Genomic DNA, 23539 nt, shown 5'->3' with positions numbered 1-23539 from the left:
CCCCCTTCATTCCCCTCCCCCCCGCACACTCCCTCCCCCACCATTCTCCCCCCCTTAGTTTATAACCACGTATCTCAAGTTCTTTAGATTCTATATTTCCCCCACTATTCTCGCCCTCCCCCTATCTATTTTCTACCTACCCTCTATGCTTTTTTCTGTGCCTTCTCCCCCCTTCTCCTCCTCCCACTCCCCTGTTGCTAACCCTCCATGTGTTCTTCATTTCTGTGGTTCCACTCCTGATCTAGCTGTCCTCTTGGTTTGCTTTTGTTTTAGGTGTGGTTGTTAATAATTGTGTGTTTGCTGTCCTTTCACTGTTAATATTTTTCATCTTCTTTTTCTTATATAAGTCCCTTTAGCATTTCACATAATAAGGGCTTGGTGATGATGAACTCCTTGAACTTGACCTTATCTGAGAAGCACTTTACCTGTCCTTCCATTCTAAATGAAAGTTTTGCTGGATAAAGCAATCTTGGCTATAGGTCTTTGGATTTCATGACTTGGAATACTTCTTTCCAGCCCCTTCTTGCCTGTAAGGTCTCTTTTGAGAAATCCACTGACAGTCTGATGGGTACTCCTTTGTAGGTGACTGTCCCCTTATCTCTTGCTGTTTCTAGAATTCTCTCCTTCATTTTAGTCTTGGCTAATGTAATGATGATGTGCCTTGGTATGTTCCTTCTTGGGTCCAATTTCTTTGGGACTCTCTGAGCATCCTGGATTTCCTGGAAGTCTATTTCCTTTGCCAGATTGGGGAAGTTCTCCTTTATTATTTGTTCAAATAAGTGTTCCACTTGTGGCTGTTTCTTTCCCCCTTCTGGTACCCCTATAATCCGGATGTTGGAACGTTTAAAGGTGTCCTGGAGGTTCCTAAGCCTCTCCTCATTTTTTGGAATTCTCATTTCTTCATTCCTTTCTGGTGGGATGTTTCGTTCTTCCTTCTGGTCCATCCCATTGATTTGAGTCCCAGTTTCCTTTCCATCACTATTGGTTTCCTGGACATCTTCCTTATTTTCAATTAGTTTAGCCTTCATATGTTCCTCTAATTTGTGACTATAATCAACCAGTTCTGTGAGCATCCTGATAAACAGTGTCTTGAATTGTGCTTCTGAGAGGCTGGCAATTTCTCGGTCACTGAGAGTTATGGGCTCTGGGACTTTGAGTTTTTCGTGCGCCCTTTTTTGGGCTGTTTGTGCCTGTTACGTAGCAGGATTGGAGCCCTAAGGTGTTCACCAGAGCAGGGCAACTCAGTCGGTGGTTTGTGCTGTTGTATGTGGGGGCGGGGTCAAAGAGGAACTATGGCGTCTCGTCTGCTGCCTGCCGCCGCAGCCCCCACTGGTGCCACAGCCACCATGGTCACCGGGCCCACGAGTTTAGTTCCACTGCATGCGAGTGTGCCGCCGCCGTCAGCCCTCCCCCACTGGGTTCGCCCCCTGGGGCCTGCGTGGTCCATCTCACTGTGCACGAATGTGTGACCGCGGTCAGTCTGCCCCACACCCTAACTGGGTCCGGGCCACTTGCACGCCTAGGTCTGGGGATCTGTCCTTCCCCACCCTGCTCCACTGCTGGCTCCGCCCCTCTTACCTTTCCCATTGAACGGTTAGTGGTTGTCAGACTTCCATATAATTCAATTTTCTGTTTTTTGGCTGAGTCTTTGTTCTCCAAACCTTTGTTGTATTCAAACTTGGCTGTGGGAGAAGGCACAGTGTTTCCACCTATGCCTCCATCTTGGCGGAAGTCAAGGGTAGTCTTTCTTGATAGAGGTTGGGCGACAGAGGTGGGCGGGTAGAGAGAGAGAAAGAGACATCAGTTTGTTGTTCCACTCATTTATGCATTCATTGGTTGCTTCTTGTATGTACCCCGGCCAGAGATTGAACTTGGAGCCTTGGTGTAGTGGGACAACACTGTAGTCAACTGACATACCTGGCCAGGGCTACTAATGGGTATTCTTAATGGCCACATTAAAATCTAGCCATTCACTGAAGAAGTGATAGAAGCCAGTGGGTTTATAAGTTAATCATGGACTTGAGGAAGGAATGACAAGTCATTGTAAAGTATTTTGATGTGAAAGGAAAATGCTACTAAAAAGGGTCATTTGGTTGAGAAAAGTTTTCAGAATGGGTAAAACTTCAGCATGTTTATTGTGCCAAGGGTAAGAGACAGGAGACAGACAAAAGGAGGGGGAGAGAGAGAATAACAATAAATCCATTGCTAAAATTTATGAATTTTTATTTGCCACCATGCAAATATTTTACATTATTTGTATAATCAGTATACCAACCTCGAGAAGTGCATATTATTATCTCCCTTTTACAGGTAGTAAAAGTGAGGTGCAAAACAGTTAAAATGAGTTAAGATCATGTAACTTGTTAGTGGCAGGGCTGTATCTGGAACTCAAAATCCTGTTTTTAACCATTTAATTCACCTTGGCTAATTTCCCACCCCTTTCCAGGGTGCTTTTCTCTTCTACCTCAACTAGTGTGACTAGAGTAGGACGTGAAGGTCATTTTAATATTTGTCTTCACAAAATACAAGCAGAAAACCTTTTCTTCAAAAAGGCATGCTGTGTTTCAGTGCCACCCCAAATTTTCTTGACTTATGCATTGTTTAACCCTGTATGATTGCTCCTTTTTATTTGAAGGTATAAGAATATTGAGAACTGAAGACAACATTTCTAAACCAGTTATTTCTGAATTTTTAAAATTAAATAAATATATCGTTTCAAATTTTAAAAGGTAAAGCAGAACAAAGATATATAAAACTATATAAAACATACAAACACATGTGTGTTTATTTTAATATATGTATAATCAATGACTTTGCACTTAGTAAGTATCCAATATTTGTGAATTATATCAGTCAATATATTATAGTTGATATTCTATAGTTAGTTTGTTGGTGTTATTTTAATTATAGTGTAACAGAAGGTTAAGCATAGAAAAAAATCTTAGACTCTACACAGATTACATCTCTGTTTTTTATTAATTGATCGTTTTAACAGATTTTTGAACCTGAAAATTCAAGAAGGTGAAGCTCACAACATTTTCTGTCCTGCATATGATTGCTTCCAGCTTGTACCTGTGGATATCATAGAAAGTGTAGTTTCTAAGGAGATGGACAAGCGATACCTACAGTTTGATATTAAGGTATGCTAGCGATTATCTGTCCAATATCCATAATTTTAATTTTATGAAACCTGTATAACAGATTGTATTGAATATATTTAATTTTTTAAAACAAAAATTGTATAATGAAAATGCACTTTCCTTTTGTCTCAGAAAAATTGCATAAACAGATGGTAGCATTAATTAAAATTTTAAGCTAAAGCATTATTTTATAATCATGAAAGAGTAAAAGAAAAGCTAAAGTAGCAGTTTACCAAAAGAAATAAAACTATTGCTCAGAACCATTTACTGATTCACCTATTGTATTTTTATAAGTGATTCATCAAAATAATGTTCAAAATACATAGTACTACATTAAGTTTTCCAAAAGGCGTTATATTTTACACTCTTAAATATAAATATTTAGAAATAAAGGTCATCAACTTAGAAATTTATGGGGTTTTCTTTTAGTTTCAATTAATAAATTTAGTTTATTGTATCTTTTTTTGTTTTTATTCAGGCATTATTCAGGAGCATATGCAAGTTACTTTCTTTATTGTATAAATTAAAAGTTATATTTTAAGTGCCTTGTGCAAAACTTTTGTGTTCTAAACCCTAATGTGTACACTTTTTAAAAAGAAGTTCTTTTGTTTCTTTAGCGAAAAAGCATCATAATACTGATTTTTGTGTATTAGGATGCCATTTAGAAATTCACTGTTCGAATGCAAGTAATAATCACATATAAAGTTCTATTTATAATTATGTTCATCAGAAAAGTGCCACATTGTATGAGAACAATTTCTAAATTGCACATTTTCTGCATGAATAATTGCAGTTTTACTTTATCATTATCATCTACACTCTGGTTTTTAGAGTAAATAAAACATAAATTTTAAAATCATGTCATTACTAGGTAATTCCCACTTCTCTTCTTCTTGCTAAGTTGTTTCATGATTTCACTTATGTGTGGATCTCAAGGTCCAAACAAAATAGCAAGCAAAACAAAACAGAAACAGACTCAATAGATGCAGAGAACAGATTGATGGTTGCCAGAGTGAATGATGTTGGGGGAATAGGTGAAAAAATTGAAAGGCACTAAGAGGTACAAATTTCCAGTTATAAAATAATTAAGTCACAGGGGTGTAATGTACAGCATAGGAAATATAGTCAATAATATTGTATTAACTTTGTACAGTGACAGAGGTTACTAGAATTGTCATGGTGATCACAGATGTCAAATCACTATGTTGTACACCTGAAACTAATATAATAGTGAATGTCAATTATACTTTAAATAAAAAGTTGTTTCACACTTACTTGTACTATTTTAAGCATTTCAGACCGACTACACCTTGTTTATTATTTCACTCTTTTTTGGGCTTTAAAGTAAATTGACATCAGAACACAATGTATTAGAATTTAGAATTAAAATATTGATTGTTGTATTTTGTTATTGCTATTTAAACAGGCCTTTGTTGAAAATAATCCTGCCATTAAATGGTGTCCTACTCCAGGCTGCGAGAGAGCAGTCAGACTGACGAAACAAGGGTCAAATACATCTGGGTCTGATACGCTCAGCTTCCCTTTGCTCAGAGCTCCTGCCGTGGACTGCGGAAAAGGACACCTCTTCTGCTGGTCAGTGCGAGACAAGTGGGAAATCATCTTTCTCATAGTTTTTTTAAAGAGAGTTTGTACCTTTAGTTAGGCCTTTAAATCGTAGTGTTTGATACCATTCTTACTAATTTAAAAATGTGCATCGAGTTTACATTTATTGTGTGCTTGATATGTGTGGGAGTACTGTGCCAAATATTTTGATATATTGAGTTCTTCTGACTTTGCTATGAGTTGAGTGCTGTTATTATACCTGTTTTGCAGGTAAAGAAACTCGGGCACAGAGAAGTTGTCCAGGGTTGTGCAGCTAGCATATGGCAGAAACGAGATTAGAGCCCACCTCCGTTTGCTTCCAGAGTCTGTGCACTTGAACTCTTAATGTCAAATCGCTGGCCACAGATTAGAACATCTTTAGAGTTTCAGTTTTTCTCTTAAAATAAAAGTCTCTAGCAGTGATCCTTAATCAGAAAGGCCCAGAATTACTAACACAACTCTTCCAAATTTTTATCCCAAACCCCAGCAAAATTTTGATATAGTAGGTTTGGGAGTAGAATTCTAAAAAAAAAAAAAAAATAGCTCTTAGATGATTCTAATGCACAGTTCCTGATGGGAAGTGCACTGTGTGTCTTTGTTTAATTTCCAGTGTCTGATAAGTCCTCAGTAAGTATGAACTGATGGTAAATCAGTAATAGGAGGGCTGTGTAACCGTGTATGTTTGTCTGACAGCAGCATTTTAACTGTATTCAGAATAGATTCAGTGATAATCAGCTTTTGTTTTATTTAATTAAATGATCAAAAAGAAATAGTATTTGTTCTGCTTTTTGCTCATTTATAGATTCATCATATATGCAAGGATACACTTGAGATGCACATAATACTCTACTCTTTGTCTACTTATTACAAATTAAAATGGAATTGTAGCATTGCTATATAGTAAAAAGGCATAGTAATAAAATATTCCTACCCTGAAAGACCAGTTTCTTATCCTAATCATTATTAGTAGTAGCAAAAATATTTCTTAACCTTACAATCCATAAATAGTGCCAAACTCTAGGTCAAGTTTTACCAAACTATTATCCACACTAATTTTTAAAAATAAAGTTTTATTTATTCACTTCCGGCCAAGACGGCATAGGTAGAAACACTGTGCCTCTTCACACAACTAAAATTAAGGACAACAAAGATTTAGAAACAAAAACACAAGCAGAACAGACAGAAAATTGAACTGTACGGAAGTCCAGCAACCATTCAACCAGATGGCTAAGAGTCAGTGGCTGGCAGAGAGGGGTCGGGGCAGGAAAAGGCAGTGGCAGCCAGACCCGGGAGCACAGGCGGCGTGGGGCTGACCACGGTCATGCATTCACATGCAGATAAACCAGACAAAAAGGGCAGCAAGACAGACCATGCAAACCAGGGCCCGAGCAACAGGAAATAAAGCCTAAAAGCACCGATTGAAAAGGTGCCGGCTTGTGGGAAGCTGCAGAGGGGACTGAAATTGGAGCAAGAGTGGAACAAGTGCCATTGCTCCCTCTCTGACCCCACCCCCAGTCACAACCCAGCCACTGGTTACCCACCCTGGTGAACACTAAGCTTTTGCCCCTCATTCGTAACAGGCACAAATAGACCAAAACATGGCTCCCGCAAAAGAACAGCTCAAAGCCCTGTAGCCAATACTTCTAAGGGACAAAGAGATAGCCAACCTATTGGATGCACAGTTCAAAACACTTGTGATTAGGATGCTCACAGAACTGGTTGATTTTAGTCACAAATTAGATGAAAAAGTGAAGGCTACCCTAAGTGAAATGAAGGAAAATGCACAGGGAACCAATAGTGATAGAAAGAAAACTGGGACTCAAATCAATGGAATGGACCAGAAAGAAGAGAGAAACAACCAAACAGAAAAGAATGAAGAAACAAGAATGCAAAAAAATGAGGAGAGGCTTAGGAACCTCCAGGATAACTTTAAACGTTCCAACATCTGAATTACAGGGGTACCAGAAGGGGAAGAGCAACAATATGGAAAGCTTATTTGAACAAATAATAAAGGAGAACTTCCCCAGTCTGGCAAAGGAAATAGACTTCCAGGAAATCCAGGAAGCTCAGAGTCCTAAAGAAGATAGACCCAAGAAGGAACACACCAAGGCACATCATCATTACATTAGCCAAGATTAAAATGAAGGAGAGAATCCTAGAAGCAGCAAGAGATAAGGGGACAGTCACCTACAAAGGAGTTCCCATCAGACTGTCAGCTGATTTCTCAATAGAAACCTTACAGGCAAGAAGGGGCTAGAAAGAAAGAAGTATTCCAAGTCATGAAAGGCAAGGACCTATATCCAAGATTGCTTTATCCAGCAAAGCTTTCATTTAGAATGGAAGGGGAGATAAAGTGCTTCCCTGATAAGGTCAAGTTCAAGGAGTTCATCATCACCAAGCCCTTATTATATGAAATGTTAAAGGGACTTATCTAAGAAAAAGAAGATAAAAAATACGAACAGAGAAAGAACAACAAACTCACAGTTATTAACAACCACACATATAAAAACAAAAGCAAACTAAGCAGACACCTAAAACAGGAACAGAACTACAGAAATGGAGATCACATGGAAGGTTAGCAACAGGGGAGGAGGAGAAGTGGGGAGAAGGTACAGAGAATAAGTAGCATAGGCAGTGGGGAGAAACTAGGGGGAGGGCAAGAATAGGGTGGGAAATGTAGAAGCTAAAGAACTTATGACACATGGACATGAACTAAAGGGGGGGAATGTGGGTGGGAGGGGATGTGAAGGGGGGGAAATGGGACAACTGTAATGGCATAATCAATAAAATATTTTTTTAAAAACTTTTATTGGAACATAGCCACATTCTTTGTTTTACATTCATAGCTTCCTGCTATTCCTATAGTAGAGCTTTTCCTATAATCATAAATTACAAATATTTTTTTAATTTTAAGTAAAATTCTCCCCTTCTCTAGTGTTTTAAAGAGCAACACAATCTGCTTCATGCAAAAGGAAGGTTTGCAAAAGAGATCTTTTTATATATTCCTCAAGATGATTGTAAAAACTACACAAAATTGCAATAATAATTTCTTTTTAAGAACTGCATGTGACAAAAGTCATTTGAGAGTCACCCACGAGAAATGTCTGCCTGAATACAACTGAATGTATTCATTGTTACGAGGGAAGGTAGGAGTAGGCATTTATTTCCCTTCCCACCACAAGATAGCCCTTTCTATTATAAATTGTCCATCAACCAGTTCTGGACCCTTCATAACTGAACCTAGAATGCTTTCCCCTTCACCTGTAGAATTGCATTTTGTCTCATCTCAACAGCATTATCCCTAGACAGTGTTCGAACCTGGATGGACTCTCATCTCACTTGAGCTAGTGACCTTCTCCCCTCAGATTTTCTTTTTATTAAGTAGATTATGCTACTACTTCTTTGCCCTTTGAACTAACACAAAGTCTTTCTTAATTAAGTCTTCAAAGATTTGTTGTCAGAAATACCCCTTGGCCACCAAAATCTTAACCTGAGAGAACTCAAAATTGACCTTGCAAAGTGGTTATTTTCTCTTGAATGTCTCCTGGTCCCTTTTATCACCAATATCTCTTTTGGAAACTGAGAAACTTACTTGAACTTCATCTCTTCTAAATCCATAGAAGTCAAACATATTTTAGAGTTATTCACTAAAATTGCCTGGCAAGAATATTCTGAATAGTAAAATGGTGAGGTTTGTAATATTTAACACAGCTATGGAGCATTTACTTACTGAAACTATGCCTTTAAAACAGGTTCACCATAACCATGATACACATTTGAACCCTTGATAGGGAAGCTTGAATCACAGTGGTGCACCTGGTGAGAAATCAGTGTCAGGTTTCTGGTCCACTTAACCTTCCAGTAATGTGCAGGCTTGTCAGGTGTTTGGGGAAACTTTGAAAGTGAATGTCTTGGCATTAAAATTGTCATCAGTTCGTTCTGTTTTCGTCCAATACCCAGGATAAGGATTTTGATAACACATTCTACCTCGGTAGGATAATGAATCTTAATTGAATTAAAGTAGTAGTTTCATGCTTCATCTTTTTCTCCATAGACCTCACAGAAAAAGAGACTCTTTAAAAGAGTCCACTGGGCAAAATAAATGAGGTGGTCCTTGTTTGTGGCCTAATAGTTGAGTCTCATCTTCTCTTGCATAATCAGTCTGAAACTCTCAGCTTAATAGCTCTGGTTCTGAAAATAAAGATTTTTCCAGTCTGGCAGTGTTCAGCTTTTGAGTCCTTCCAGCTAACAGAACATTCCTGAACCCTTTCTAGGCCAGGAATTAAAACAAGATGCTATTTGTTTGGTAGAGATCAATAATAAGACCCTGTTTAAATATCATGTTCTTTATACACAGTAGCATGCCCATCTGAATACAGGTTTCCCCTAAAGTAGGGCTGAATAAGCAGAAATGACATAAAGTAAGGAAGCAGTTACCATTAATTTATATGGGAAAATTTTGAGTGTTCATCCATAGGTTTCATAGCCTATGAAGTCATATCAAATAACACGTAAAACCTAAAGTATCAGTAATATGTAATAAAAGCCACCCCTACTGCTCCAGGTGCATGCGTCAAAACAAACCCTGAATGCTGTTTTCACTGTTGCCTTTTTTATTGTTCCGCCAATGGTTGTGTGTATCGACACACTTTCGAGTAAAGAGCTGTCCCTTGGTCTCCTGATACTAGTTAACCATCATTAGACAAGGTTAAGGATTTTAGGTAAGACGACCATTTTTTTCTTTGAAATTTCTTACTAAGCACCTATTTCCTGAATGAACCCACTTTATTAGTGTCTCTAAATTTCAGTTGACGATGTGCCAGAATTCCCCTTACAGTTCATTCACTTGTTTTTAGTGACATTTTGAGGTACAGTGCAATCTCAGCCACAGGTACCAGCTCTGTCAGAATACCGTATTTTTGCCATGCATAATGTACTTTCTTGCCCACATTTTTGAGGGAAAAACAAGGATGCACAGCAATTTACATGGATACTAATTATCCATTTACATGGATACTAATTCTGTATCCATGTAAATGTTTCTAATTATTTTATTTATGCTTGTGCATTAAAAGTGTAACTCTAGAAACAGTAACAGTATCCATATGTTTGAAAATAAATGCTAAAACTTCTTGATAATACAAAAAAGTATCGATCAATAAATAAATAAATAATTGAATTAAAAATTAAAATGAAAGATTTTTTCCCTGAAATTTTGGACCAAAAATGTGGGTGCACATTATACATGGCAAAAGTACTTGTCACCAGTCATTGGTGTCTTGGTTAAAAACTTTCTTTAGGAATTTAGGCTTCAGTTACCTGCAGAACAGGTAACTGTTCTTGTGTACATTTTAGGACCCTGTGGGTCTCTTGAGTGAAGTCTCCCGGGAAGCTGGGAGTTCCTCCCGCCACCTCAACCCCCACAGGTTTTTAAAGCCAGAGGTTTTGAGGCTTTATTTCTCTGCACTGGAACCCTGGGTTGCACAGTCTGTCTCACTCCCCAGTTGTTTTTCCCAGTTTATCTACACACAAATGTGTGACCACCCGCCACCACCTTGCCTGCCCTAGTCTTCCAGCTGCCACCTTGCTACCTTGCTGCGTGTCCTCTCCACCCCTCCTACCAGTCTGGATGAATGTTTCTTCTTTACCTCCTTGGTTACTGGACTTCCATACAGTTCCATTTTCTAACAATTCTGGTTGTTTCTTTTAAATTTGTTGTCCTGGTTTTGCTTGTGCGAGGAGGCAAAGTGTATCTATCTTTACTTCTATCTTGGCCAGAAGTCCCGGAAAGTCTTAAACTTAATGGAAATAATTTATTTCATTGACTTTATTTGATTTGCTTTAGGTACTATAAATATATAAGGCTTTTCTACATCTTAATTTTTGTTTTAAATGAGTCATGAGGAATGCAGTTTCTAGGAAACCCTACTCTTTCACCTTTCATTTCGATAGTATCTTTCTAATACTATTGTATGGTAGGATATGTGCCAATTAAAAATTAACAGTTATTACAAATATCTTTTACAGTTCTGGAAAGGAGAATTGATTTTGATATGTACTAAAGTAAATTTAATATAGCTACTTCCCTTTTTAATCAAACCAATATGTTTTTGATTGATTTAGAGAGAGTGAGGGAAACATGGATGTGTTGTTCCACTTATTCATTCATTCATTAGTTGACTCTCAATATGTGCCCTGATTGGGGGTTGAACCCACAACCTTGGCATATCAGGACGACACTCTTAACCAATTGAGCTACCAGCCAGGGCAACCCAATAATTTTTTGAATGACTGTTAAATTACCACTGAGTTACTGAAGAGCTCTATAAAACTGCATTTTCAGAAAAGATTTCCCAAATGCCAACTTTGGTGATGTCAGGAATTTAGGGAAACTAAAATATTTTCAAAGTAACTGATTCCTGTTGTCTTTTCTTTAAACTATTTTTAAGGATGTAGTTAAGTGGTACTAAATACATTCATAATGTTGTTCATTTTCAAAACTTTTTCGTCTTCCCAAACAGAAACTTTGTATCCGTTAAGCAGACACTCTCCATCCTCCCTCCCCTTTGGCTACTGGTAAACGCCATTCTACTTTCTGCCTCTATGAATTCTCCTATTCTAAATATTTAATATAAGTGGAATCATACAATATTTGTCCTTTTGTATCTGGCTTATTTCACTTAGCAGAATATCTCTAATGTCTCAATATTCATCCACATTACAATGTGTATGTATCATGGATCAGAATTTCATTCCTTTTTATTGCTGGCTAATGCTCCATTGTGTGTGTCTACATACTGCATTTTGTCTTTTCGTCTGTGAGTGACACTTGGGTTGTTCCCGTATTTTGGCTGTTGTGAATAATGCTGTTACGAACATTTGGTGTAAAGTATGAGTCCTTTGTTTCTTTTAGGTGCATACCTAGAGGTGGAATTGCTAGATCATGTGATAATTTTGTTTAACATTTTGAGGAACCACCAAACTGCTTCCCACAGCAGCTACATCATTTTACATTCCTACCAGCAATGCACAAGGGTTTCTCTTTTTCCATCTCCTCCCCAACACTTGTTACTTTTCACTTTTTTAAATAGTAGCCATCCTAATGGGTATGAAGTAGAATTGTTACATTCTTAATATAGTGAAATGTTACTTTTTAGTTTGTGATCCTGCATCTGAGTCAGGAGGTGCATCTTAACAAACTTAAACTTTTCAAGTAAGATCTTTATTTAAAATAACAATAATAGTGCCCTGACCAGTGTGGCCCAGTTGATTGGGCATTGTCCTGCAAAGCAAGGAGTCACTGGTTCAGTCCCCAGCCAAGCCACATGCCCAGGTTGCAGGTTTGGGTCCCTGGTCAAGGCACAACAAGAGGCAACTGATTGATGTTTCTCACATTGATGTTTTTCATCCTCTCTTTTTCCCTTTTTTCCCCTCTCTCTAGAAATAAATAAAATCTTTAAAAAATAAAATAACAATAATGATAACAACTGCAGATTAGGTCTTTCTTGCCCCAAAATGATATTTTATTATTTTTTAATTACTGATAACATTTTATTGGGTTTATTTTAGGCTTTTCTAAGAATATAGCATTTGTGAAATCAGAACTATTCTTTATATAAAGTTTACATCCAGCTTTTCAATATAATATATTGTGACCATTTTCACATTATGCCTAATCTTTGGTTTGTTACTTTCCCTGCTAAATTATATAAATTTTAGTTTTGTTAATGTGTTTCCCAATCATATAATACTAAGTTCATTTCGATGGTGTCTACCAACATTGAAAGGAATTTTCTTATATATTTTATTATTAATTGTAGGAATTACCTTTGCTGTATAGAATATAGCATATCGAATTAAAACAAATAATTTATAAATGTTTTAGGCCCTTTTTAATGCTTAAATTTAGGTAGTGATAGAAAGAATGTATAATTAATTTACAAATGATAAATTGATATGTTTTTTAACTATTTACATCAAAATTTGCCAAAATCCAATGAAACAGAAAGTTGGGAATTCATCAGACTCAAAAGTAAATTAGGTTGCCCTAGTTGTTAGTTGGGGATTCAGAAGTAAAAGTAATGACACAAACATGGTATAAAACAGCACTTATCAAACTTTAAAATGCAGAAAGGCCATGAGATAATATTGATACAGTGCATATTCTAATCATTCGGTGTGGTGGGGCCTGCCCTTCTGCATGTTTAACAAGCTCCTGAGTAAAGGTAACGCAGCTGGCCAGACGAACACTGGCTGGCCAACACTTCGAGGTGCAAGAATTTAAAGTATTAATGAGGACAGAGCCTAACCGGTAAAAATATATTGTATAGTTCTTAAAGCATGCAAAAATAAATTGTAAGTATTAGGTAATTTATTCGGAATTTTTTTATGTGTAAAAGAATATACCGGTTAAAAGGAAAAAGTAGCCTGTTGGAATCAAGCTTCAGAATCATATTTTTAATTCCTCTACTGAAACACTTCATTTCTCGGTGGTCACGGTATCTGTTTTCTCAACTTCAAAGTTGAAAGAGTTACTTTCTACCGATTCTTTGACTCCAGTGTTGATGAAGAATATTTTACAATTGCCTTTTTTATGTTTTCCTCTTTAGGGAGTGCCTTGGTGAAGCACATGAGCCTTGTGATTGCCAAACATGGAAAAATTGGCTACAAAAAATAACTGAAATGAAACCAGAAGAACGTAAGAGGAATTTTAGATAGCTATGCTCCACATTTTCTAATGGCATACAAAACATAATGTCATATTTCTTAGAGTCTTCATTTAAGAAATGTTCAGGTTTGTTAATGGAGTTCCCCTCTTTAACATCACCCTTTTGATCAACATCCTTTTGGAGATGACAGGTTTTTTGCAAGAGGGAGTCATAACCAAGTTCCGCATTTATAACTGACTTATTTCCTAACACCAGGTAAACAGGAGCCCCATTTAAGGCTCCTACCACTGCCTTCCCTGTTATTCTGGGGTGGGCCAACTAACTTCTCTGTCCTTTATGGGAAGAAATGTATGATCTGTAGTGAGAGGAAGCTTCTTATTTCCCTGGAAGCTTCCAGTGAATAGTAAGACAAATTAATTTCTTACTAATGTGGTTCCGTGGACTTACATTAATTGTCATGTCTATAGTTGTTTTTACTAAGACTGCTATAAATTCATTACTCTGTCATTTCTCACAGAAATGCTATGAGATTGATATTAGCAATCTCATTTTACAGTTTAGGAAACTTACATTGTATTGAGCAACAGGAGGCACAGGTCTGGTGAGCAGAAATTAGCCTTCCTACTAGCAATTCCCACATTTAATAAGTAAATATATCTGCTTTATAATAATTTTTATCCCCTGCGTGTTTTATGGCAACTATTTGCTTTCAAATTTATATAAGTGAAACTTATATTAGGGCTTTTTTCTTCACTTTTTTAGGTAATGGACTTAGTTTGAGGTGTTGCAAATCAAGATTATGAATTCACTCAGTCATTCTACACTTACTATGAGCAAAGTACATAATAAAGATGATGCCATCCTTCAAAGAGTGCACAGGCTAGAAGGGAAGGAGATATTTGCAGCATCATATGATAACTAATACAGGGTGTGGCAAAAGTAGGTTTACAGTTGTGAATACACGAAACAGAGATTAATTTTTGTATTATAATTTATTATTATATAATTTTCCGTACAAACAACTATAAACCCACTTTTGCCTCACCCTCTATAGTTGGGTAAAGATAGGAGGACAAAAGAAGAAAAAGGTAAGAGTACAAAAACAAGAACAACTAAATCAGATCAGGGGATGGAATGTCAGAGAATCTTCCTGAAGACAGTGAGATATTGATGGGGTTTTAGCATATCTGCAGAGGCAAAGATGTGGTAGGTTTGCATGTCAGCAGCTGAAGTGACGCTGGGGGACTGGCTGGCAGCCATGAGACCTGTTACAGGTTTGTGTTACCTTATGCAATCCACCATGGCCCGAGAGCTGTTTCTCAGCATTTCAGGTTCACAAGATTCATTTTATGAACTGACTCAGGACTGTTGCGATGCATGGAGGAGAGACTACCATGTGAACCAGAATGCCAGTTTATTAATTGCTAATGAACAAGGTTCCTTTGACATGATGAGAAAATTCACATTTTTATCCAGAAGTAAAGGGAAGTGGATAATCTCAGGATATTTTATAATGAGATCTGACTAAATATTTCTGTCCTGTACGTTCATCATTTAATCAAGAATTTTTTTTCAGTACCTGCTATGTGCTACACACTTCCCAAATCAAAAACACCTGTATAGATTGTTCCTGTACTCCAGATTTATCATGTCTCTCTTGAAAGTCAGACAATAGCTTGTCATTGCTTTCTCAATACCTGCCCATTTTCCCCATTCTCCTGATAGATGTGGGTCTGTATATATGTGTGAGTTCCATAAACAGATTAATACCATTACCTACAGCACCTTTAAGCATGACGACACAATTGGATTTTGCTTTCTTTTCCTGCTTCTGCCACCTAGAGACATCTGTGTTTCTATTAGAGATGGCTTGCTATCGTCCACATACCTACTTTTTTTTATTCATATCTGTGGAACTTAAAGTTAAGGTCCGTGGGAGAAAATTGCAAGAGATAAGCATGGAAAGATAGGTGTTGTCAGATTGTGAGGGTTCTTGCCAAATTGTGTGAATTTATCCAAGTAACAAGTAAGCCATAGAATACACTCAAAAATAGGGGTGTATGATTATCAAACATATTTTTATCAAGATAGACAACTAGAAAGGATAGACTGAAGGAGACATAGGACAGTGGATTTTTAGTTTGGGTCAGATGGTGGATCGTGATATCGTTAGTCAACCAAGGAAATTCAGATAAAGGAGTAATGTTCAGGGGGAAATGATGAGTTTTGCTATGGGCATTTTGAACTTGAGGTACTTTCAGGACATATATTAAAAGATGTTTAGTAGAATTTTAGAAGTTCCCTACAGCTCAGAAAAGATGTTGAGAAAATGTAGAAGTCACTTATTACCTTTAAATGCTATCTTCATTATTTATTTAACATTTTTGACTGCTATTTTATGTTCGAATACAGAAACAAGATACTCTCTCTGCTCTTGAAATGTATTAGAGATGGCGACAGCTGTATACAAAACTAAGAAAAAAGAGCTGTGACTGTAAATGCTGTGAGAGAACAGTGTACCTGTGGTACATTATGTGGATGGGGAGGGGACAAAGGAGGGGATTAGAAAAAGCTGTATAAAAGAGTTGCAGCTAAGCTGCATTTTGAAAGCCAATAGATATTCTTCACAGAGACCAGAATTGGAAGGGCTTCCGAGGCATAGGACGGAGGAGGGCTGTGAAGCAGCACAGTGTGCTCAAGGACTGCACACAGTTCGGTACAGCCAGTGCAAAGGAAGGTGCACTGAGAGATCAGACTGCACAGGCACAAGTCCAGATTGGGTCTGGGCTGGGATTAGATGCGATCCTGGGAGGTCTGGCTTTATCCTGAGACACTGAAAAAGTAGGTGTTGCCAGATTGTGAGGATTCTTGCCAAGGTGTCTGAATTTATCCTGGTAACAGAGTAAGCCATAGAAAGCAGTTTTTAAAATAGGGAAGTGGCACTATCAGAGATATTTTTACCAAAATAGGCAACTAGGGTAGACTGAAGGAGCGATATGGAGTTGAGTAGGAATGTAATAACTGAAGATACTTACGTAGATCACTTGGGCAGAAGTGTGGATGATGAATTAGGGACTATTGAAACACCAGGTAAGAACACTGATTCTGAGACAGACGACTTCAGAATGTCCAAGCGAGAGGATGTAACAGCTTGAGCAAGACAGACATGGAGATGGGAGAGGAGAGGTGTATGCCAGGGAGTTAAGATGTCATTATGTGAAAATCAAGTGTACTCACTAGTTGCCTGAAAGAGTTAATGTACCACAAGAAGTAATTAGTATAGTATATAATTTAATTCTTTAATAGAAAGTGGCCAGAAGTGTTTGATTGGAGATGCAAAGCAAATATTTTGAAATGGGTGATTATTTTCACTTCTTCCTTGTAAATCTAAAGTTGGGTCAATTATTTCAGATCTAATAATAAGTTTTTACTAGGGAAGGAAAGGGAGAACAACCTGGCCAATAAGTCCATATTATTGGTGGCACTATGACAGAACATCCTTGAACATGAGAGTGATCCTGACAATGAGGAAGGAAATGGGATAGTGTCCATGGTGTCCATGGAGTATGCCTGGTTACTTCTGGCTGCCAGAGATAGGGGCACCTCAAATTAAAAGCTGAAGATCATTCTCAAAAAGTTCCAAATAGGGTTTTAACACAGAGGAACTTCAGAAAATTGGATAGGAGTCAGGAGACGGAGGATACCTGAGAAGTGGTCCACCAGAGGGAACAAGGCAAGACTGCAGAGTGTTCCCAGTTGCCCTCCACACTAAAGGTGTTGACCAGTAGACTGTTGTGATGGCCTCTTAAATTCGTGAAATTTAGGGTGAGGCTTGAAGCAAGCAGTAATAGGCCAGTATAATCCTTAAGCAGAACATCATCATTAAATATACAAAAATAATATTAAAAAAGCAAAAGTATGATTAAATGCTCTATTGAGTTTACATACTACCTTGGCTCATGATCTCATGTCTGCTATAAACATTTTCAAACAAACATACAGATTGATGAGAAAAATTTATCCCTTATGACCAATTTTCCAGACTTAACTGAATTTATAAGACTCAAAAGGAGCAACAAAATCTAAGTAATTAAAAAAAGTATTAGAAAGTAAACTGAGATCAGTTCAAATTAATTCCATGTTCAGATACTGTTTTAAGTTCTGAAACTGCCTCTAGTTTGCCTAATCAAAGCAAGAAGAAGAAATTTCACCATTTTCTGTGAAATGGTGGTTAATTTATAAAAGTATCAAATTGGTACTCTCGTAGTACATAATAAATACATGGGCAGTGGAATTCAGATCATCCTTTTGAGAATTCAGTTTTTAAAAAGAACTTTGTTTTTACTTTCATACATGTTGACTCTGCTAATGGGTCTTAGGTTCTATTATACACCGATATTTGATTACATGAAGTTACTCTTTATTAGAAATCTAAGTACACAAGATTATAAAGGAAAGAATGTCAAGGTTTAATAGACACGTAACTGAAATGAGGGGAAGAGTATGGAAGTCACTGCGAGTGAAGAAGAGTCGCCAGGTAGACTGAAGGGAGATACAGTATTGCAAGTATGAAGAGGAGTATGTACAAAGGTCAGGTGTATGAAATGAGCATGTTCAGAAAACTGGAAGTGAAGGCTTTTATTCCCACACAAGTTTTTGTTGCAATAATAGTCATTTCCTGAACATGATTTACTTCATGCAATCCACTAGAATGCAGTTAGGAATTAGCATTCTCTCCAAGGGTGGGAGAAAAACACTGTTATGTTGCAGGCCACACAGCTGCTTTGTTTTAATGGCTTTGTGCTTTATTTGTTATAACAATAGACAATAAAGGTCATAAGAATGTGTGAGAGCCTCTGAGCTAAAAATAATGTTGATGCTGAAGGGAAGAGAAAGGCCACTATATGTAAACAAAAAGTAGACATTTGTACTTAGTGATTAGTTTTACAGTAATACCCTTTGTAAATGGTGTTACCTCTCCAGCTTGACCTTTTTGACCATAAGTATAGTAGTACATTCCTTCTGAAACTCCTCTTTTCCACCAACTATCTCAGAATTTCCTCCACTGACATCCTAACCAAACCGTCATCTGCCAGGTGGGTTTTGAACTGGAGTGGAGTCTGATCACTTCATTACTGCTGTTGTTTTCTATGCTAAGTGGAGTTGAAAACCAGTGCTTTACAGTTCAGCAGTAGAGCTACTATTAGATTGTTGACACAGATTTAAGGGTTCCTGGTGGCAAGACAGCCCCCCTCCTCCACTGCTGGGCTCCATCAGAGGGCTGCTCCTAGTCTCAGCTGTTCCAGTTCACATACAGAGCAAGTTCCCAGGATTCTATCAACTCCAACCTTTGTTGCCTTCCCTCTCCTGGGATTTGTATCTGAGGGGGTGGGTAACTTTTTCCTTTTAAGCTTCAAAACTCAAAACATCTGATTATTCCCCTGCTTTTAACGTTAGGGCCAACTCCTTGTCTTCTAAGAGAGTGTCTGCATATAATCAGAGCCTTGAGTGAATGGGTACTTCCAATGAATCTAACGTGGTTTTCTGACATCTCTTTCAGTAAAGAAAACATAGGTTTCTCTGAGCGTGTAGAGTTTTTTGTTTGTTTTTTTAACTTGATTACTGACCTTACAGGAAAAAATAAGTTTTTAATTGTGCATCATGAACTCTCCTGAGCCCCTAACTCTCTCTACTGGGGAGAAAAAATTCACAGAATGTAAAATATCAATTTTAGGATAGAAACCATGGCATTTCTTAAGATCGTTGATCTTAAATTTAGGATAAATTGAGTTTAATACAGAGCATAAGGTTTGTGTGGGGGAGAGGTTGAGAGAACCTTATCAGATAGTCAGTGGCCAGATCATGAAGGGTTTTATATTCTTTGTTAAAGCAGTTTGACTACTTTATTTTGTAGTCAGTAGTAGTCAGTGGGGAGCACTAAAAGATCTGAAGCAGATTTGTGTTTTAAAGAGATTACTGTTTAGGATGTATTCTGGGGATTGGGAGGAGGGAGACGGAACTGCAGAGATAGGTTGGTTTTCTGTGTTTTAATTGTCTAGGCAAGAGATGTGGAGGGTCCTAGCTAAAGCAGTAAAATTGGAATTGGAGAGAAACAGGTATGGAAAAGAGGCAGAATCAGTGGGACATGGTGGGTGAGAGAGAGAGAAGGCTGTGTCCAAGATCACGTGCTATTCTCGATTGACTGTGGGTAAATGAGCATGTCATTTACCAGAACAGGGAATAGAGAAAGCAAGTTTGGGGCAGTGATTAGTTTTAGACATGTCACATTGGATTTATTTTTAGCTTATCTGAAATAATTATGGGTAAAAAAAGTGTTGATATTTCAATATAATGTACATGTTTTTTACTGTGAGGAAAACTTTATGTGTACAACTGGTCTATTACAGAAATTATTGTCTAAAGTAACCATTCTTCCTATAATTTTCATTGATGCAATGGTTAATTTAAGCAGAGAATAACAATGTGTTGTTTTTTTTTACTTTGGGTTTTTTCTTCCCCAGTTTATTTGTACACAAGTTTAGGGAGAAATCTTTAAATTAGTTTCCATAAATAGGACTTTGGAATACAGCTTCTTACCCTATAGTCATGCCATTTAAAATGAACCAATTTAAAACTTTTTCCACAGAGCCTAATCGGAAAAAAAAAACATAAGAAATACATGATTAAAATTGAGAGACAACTTGCAAAGAACACTTGGGGGTGTTTTTCTACTGTTATTGTACAGTAGAAATCGTTTATTTATTTATCGTTTATTTATTTAAATCGTTTATTCTTGTGTTTGTGCTTAATATCCCGAAGTGGTGGGAGTTAGTGAAGCTTATGAGGATGCTGCCAACTGTCTCTGGTTGTTAACTAACTCCAAGCCATGTGCTAACTGCAAGTCTCCAATACAGAAGAACGAGGGATGCAATCACATGCAGTGTGCTAAGGTAAGAAGTTATAAATGAAAAGTTTTTAAAAAGCAAAATAAAAAAGTTAAAGAGGATTTTTAATGTTTTGCAGTTGGAATCTTAGTTTGATTATAATCCAAAGAAGAAATGTTGTACACGTAAAAATCTTTTGGGGTTTCAGATGGATTCTGGGAGACTGCGTTCTGCTTTCTTTGTTGAGTAACTTTTGATTTATATTACTAAACTTTACACTCATATCACTTCTCGGCCTTTTGGCTAAGATCAAGTGTAAACTTTACACTCATGGTGAGTGTTATAAGTAAGAGTAAGGATTTCAGTGGTATTTGGCCAGAAGATAAGAAATGCCTGAGTCCTTCCCTGCCAGTCACTCTCCCAGGTGAGAATCCTGGGAGTTTAGTGTATGTATAAATAATGATAGTAAATGATAGAGAGCTACTGTATACAGATCTCTTGCAAACCTGGTTTTGGAGCACACAGAGTAGATTCAAAGCTATAGCCAGGTTCTAGGCAATCCCTGTAAGTCCAAATCTTAAATCTTGGTGTGTATAAATAGATGTGTGTGTATAATAAAGGTACCCAAAGCAGCAGGCAGACTTTAAGTCACTAATGAAACTGTCAGTTAAGTAATTAGTGCATTACTATATTGAAAATGGAAATGCCAATAAAAACCTACTTGGCTGAAAAATAATTAATATAAATAATTACTCTTAGAAAGCTACCCTCCTGGCTTAGTTGCGTAGAAAGAAATGACTATATTTAAAACAAATATTCTGCAAATTAGGTTAATAATATTTTATTAATTCATGTCTTACACTTATGAACAGTTTTTAAAATTGTAATGATAGTTTAATATTTTTCTCTTTGTTGGAAGAGCCATGTGTATAAAGGATATTTAAAATTATTGAGAGAAAGCCAATGTAATTTCTGTAATTAGGATGGGAAAGAAACCCAAAGAGTTAAGATTTTAATAAAATATGGCAATATCTTCTTTCTACATATTACTTGATTTTTAACCTTGAAATTAATTCTTGTTATTACTGTGACTTTAAAAATAATGGCAGTTAAGCAATGATTTTTACAAGCCTAGAGTAATATAAAATTAACGTAACAAATTGGCTTATTGAGACAGTAATAGTAATTTCCTGAGTGGCAAGAAGAAAAACCTAGTACAGCATTCTGACCCGAATGTTTGAAAGTGCTTATTATTCCAGCTGACTAGGCCAAAATTGTTTCATTTACTTTGTGGTCTTATCTCCAACATCTGTATTAGTTTTTTCTTAAGCACTTTGGTATAAACTACATAGATGCATGAAGAAATATAAGTTGACCATAAAACTCAGCAGTTGGGCTGCTAACAACAGAGCAGGATCCACCGTTAACCATTAATTTCTTTCATAGCACCTACCAGTACTAGGTACTTGATAAATGTGCATTTAGTGAGTGAACTTTTCATGAATTAATCAGACTAATGCTATCAGGTAGTGTATTTTAAACAGATTTTTGCTTAAGCTTCTGTTGCATTTAAAATTTTTTTTCTTGCCCTGGCTGGTGTAGCTCAGTGAATTGAGCTCGGGCCTGCGAACCAAAGGATCGCGGTTCCACTCCCAGTCAGGGCACATGCCTGGGTTGCAGGCCAGTTCCCGGCAGGGGACACACCAGAGGCAACCATACACTGATATTTCTCTCCCTCTCTCCTTCCCCTCTAAAGATAAATAAACAAAATCTTTAAAGAAAGCAATAAAAATATATTTAAATAAAAAGTAAGAGTCATTGACCACGTGGGTTTTACTTCAGGAATACAAGAATGGTTTAGTATTTAAAAGTTATTGATGTACCTCATCTTATTAGTAAAGTCATTAAGAAAAATCATGTGTAATTTCTATAGATGCAAAAAAGTCATTTGACCAAAAAAATTCACAACCATTTTTTTAATAGAGAAAGAGGGGGAGGGAGGGAGGGAGAGAGAGAGAAACATCAATTGATTGCTACTTACACATGCCCTGACTGGGAATCCAACCTGTGACCTTTTGCTTTGTGGTACAGTGCCCAACCCACTGAGTCACACCAATAAGGGCAACAACCATTATTTATAAGACAGTCAAAGAAATAGTAATTGACAGCCCTGGTCAGGTTGCTATGTTGGTTGGCACATCATCCCATACACTGAAAGGCTGCAGGTTCGATTCCAGTCAGGGTATATACCTAGGTTGCATATTTAAACCCCAGTTGGGGCACATATGGGAGGCAACCCATCAGTGTGTCTCTGTCCCTCTCACCCTTTCCTTTCTCTAAAATCAATAAATTATATCCTCAGGTTAGGATTTTTTAAAAATAAAAATAGACAGTATCTCCCTTAGTATGATAAAAAAGAAGTCTACCTCAGTCCAAAAGTTAACATGAGGACTTCCACCAAGATGGAGGCATAGGTGGAAACACTGTGCCTTCTCCCACAGCCAAGTTTGAATACAACAAAGGTTTGGAGAACAAAGACACACCCAAAGACCAGAAAATTGAATTATACGGAAGTCTGACAACTACGAACCCCATGGTCAACAGGGACGGTAAGAGGGGCGGAGCCAGCAGGAGCAGGGTCGGGCAGGACAGATCCCAAGACCTAGGCGCGCAGGTTGCCCAGAACCAGTCAGGGTACGGGGCAGACTGACCGTGGTTGCACATTCGTGCACAGTGAGACGGACCACGCAGGCCCCAGGGGGCAAACCCAGTGGTGGAGGGCTGACGGCGGTGGCACACTCGCGTGCAGTGGAACTAAATGCGTGGGCCCGGTGACCAAGGTGGCTATGGCACCAGTGGGGGTTGTGGCAGCAGGCGGCAGACGGGACTCCATAGTTCCTCTTTGACCCCGCCCCCACATACAACAGCACAAACCACCAACTGAGTTGCCCTGCTCTAGTGAACACCTAGGGCTCCGATCCTGCTACGTAACAGGCACAAACAACCCAAAAAATGGCGCAAGAAGAACTCAAAGTCCCAGAGCCCATAACTCTCAGTGACGGAGAAATTGCCAGCCTCTCAGAAGCACAATTCAAGACACTGTTTATCAGGATGCTCACAGAACTGGTTGATTATAGTCACAAATTAGAGGAACATATGAAGGCTAAACTGAATGAAATGAAGGGAGATGTCCAGGAAACCAGTAGCGATGGAAAGGAAACTGGGACTCAAATCAGTGGAATGG

General features: G+C 37.7%; 1 protein-coding gene across 3 annotated transcripts in view; it reads left to right on the top strand.

The window, feature by feature from the left end:
* Positions 1 to 23539, top strand: part of ANKIB1 (ankyrin repeat and IBR domain containing 1) — a 139214-nt gene that overhangs the window by 100232 nt on the left and 15443 nt on the right. For all 3 annotated transcript variants that reach the window (XM_037066072.1, XM_037066071.1, XM_037066070.1), the window contains exons 8-11: positions 2996 to 3140; positions 4567 to 4733; positions 13352 to 13440; positions 20231 to 20361. In XM_037066072.1, coding sequence (XP_036921967.1) covers positions 2996 to 3140; positions 4567 to 4733; positions 13352 to 13440; positions 20231 to 20361 — 532 coding nt within the window. The remainder of the gene's footprint in view (positions 1 to 2995; positions 3141 to 4566; positions 4734 to 13351; positions 13441 to 20230; positions 20362 to 23539) is intronic.

Source organism: Sturnira hondurensis, unplaced genomic scaffold, assembly GCF_014824575.4.
Source record: "Sturnira hondurensis isolate 20B ecotype Veracruz unplaced genomic scaffold, ASM1482457v3 Scaffold0016462, whole genome shotgun sequence".
NCBI classification, from domain to species: domain Eukaryota; kingdom Metazoa; phylum Chordata; class Mammalia; order Chiroptera; family Phyllostomidae; genus Sturnira; species Sturnira hondurensis.
The sequence above is the reverse complement of the archived record's forward strand: the minus strand, read 5'-3'. Positions and strand labels throughout refer to the sequence as shown.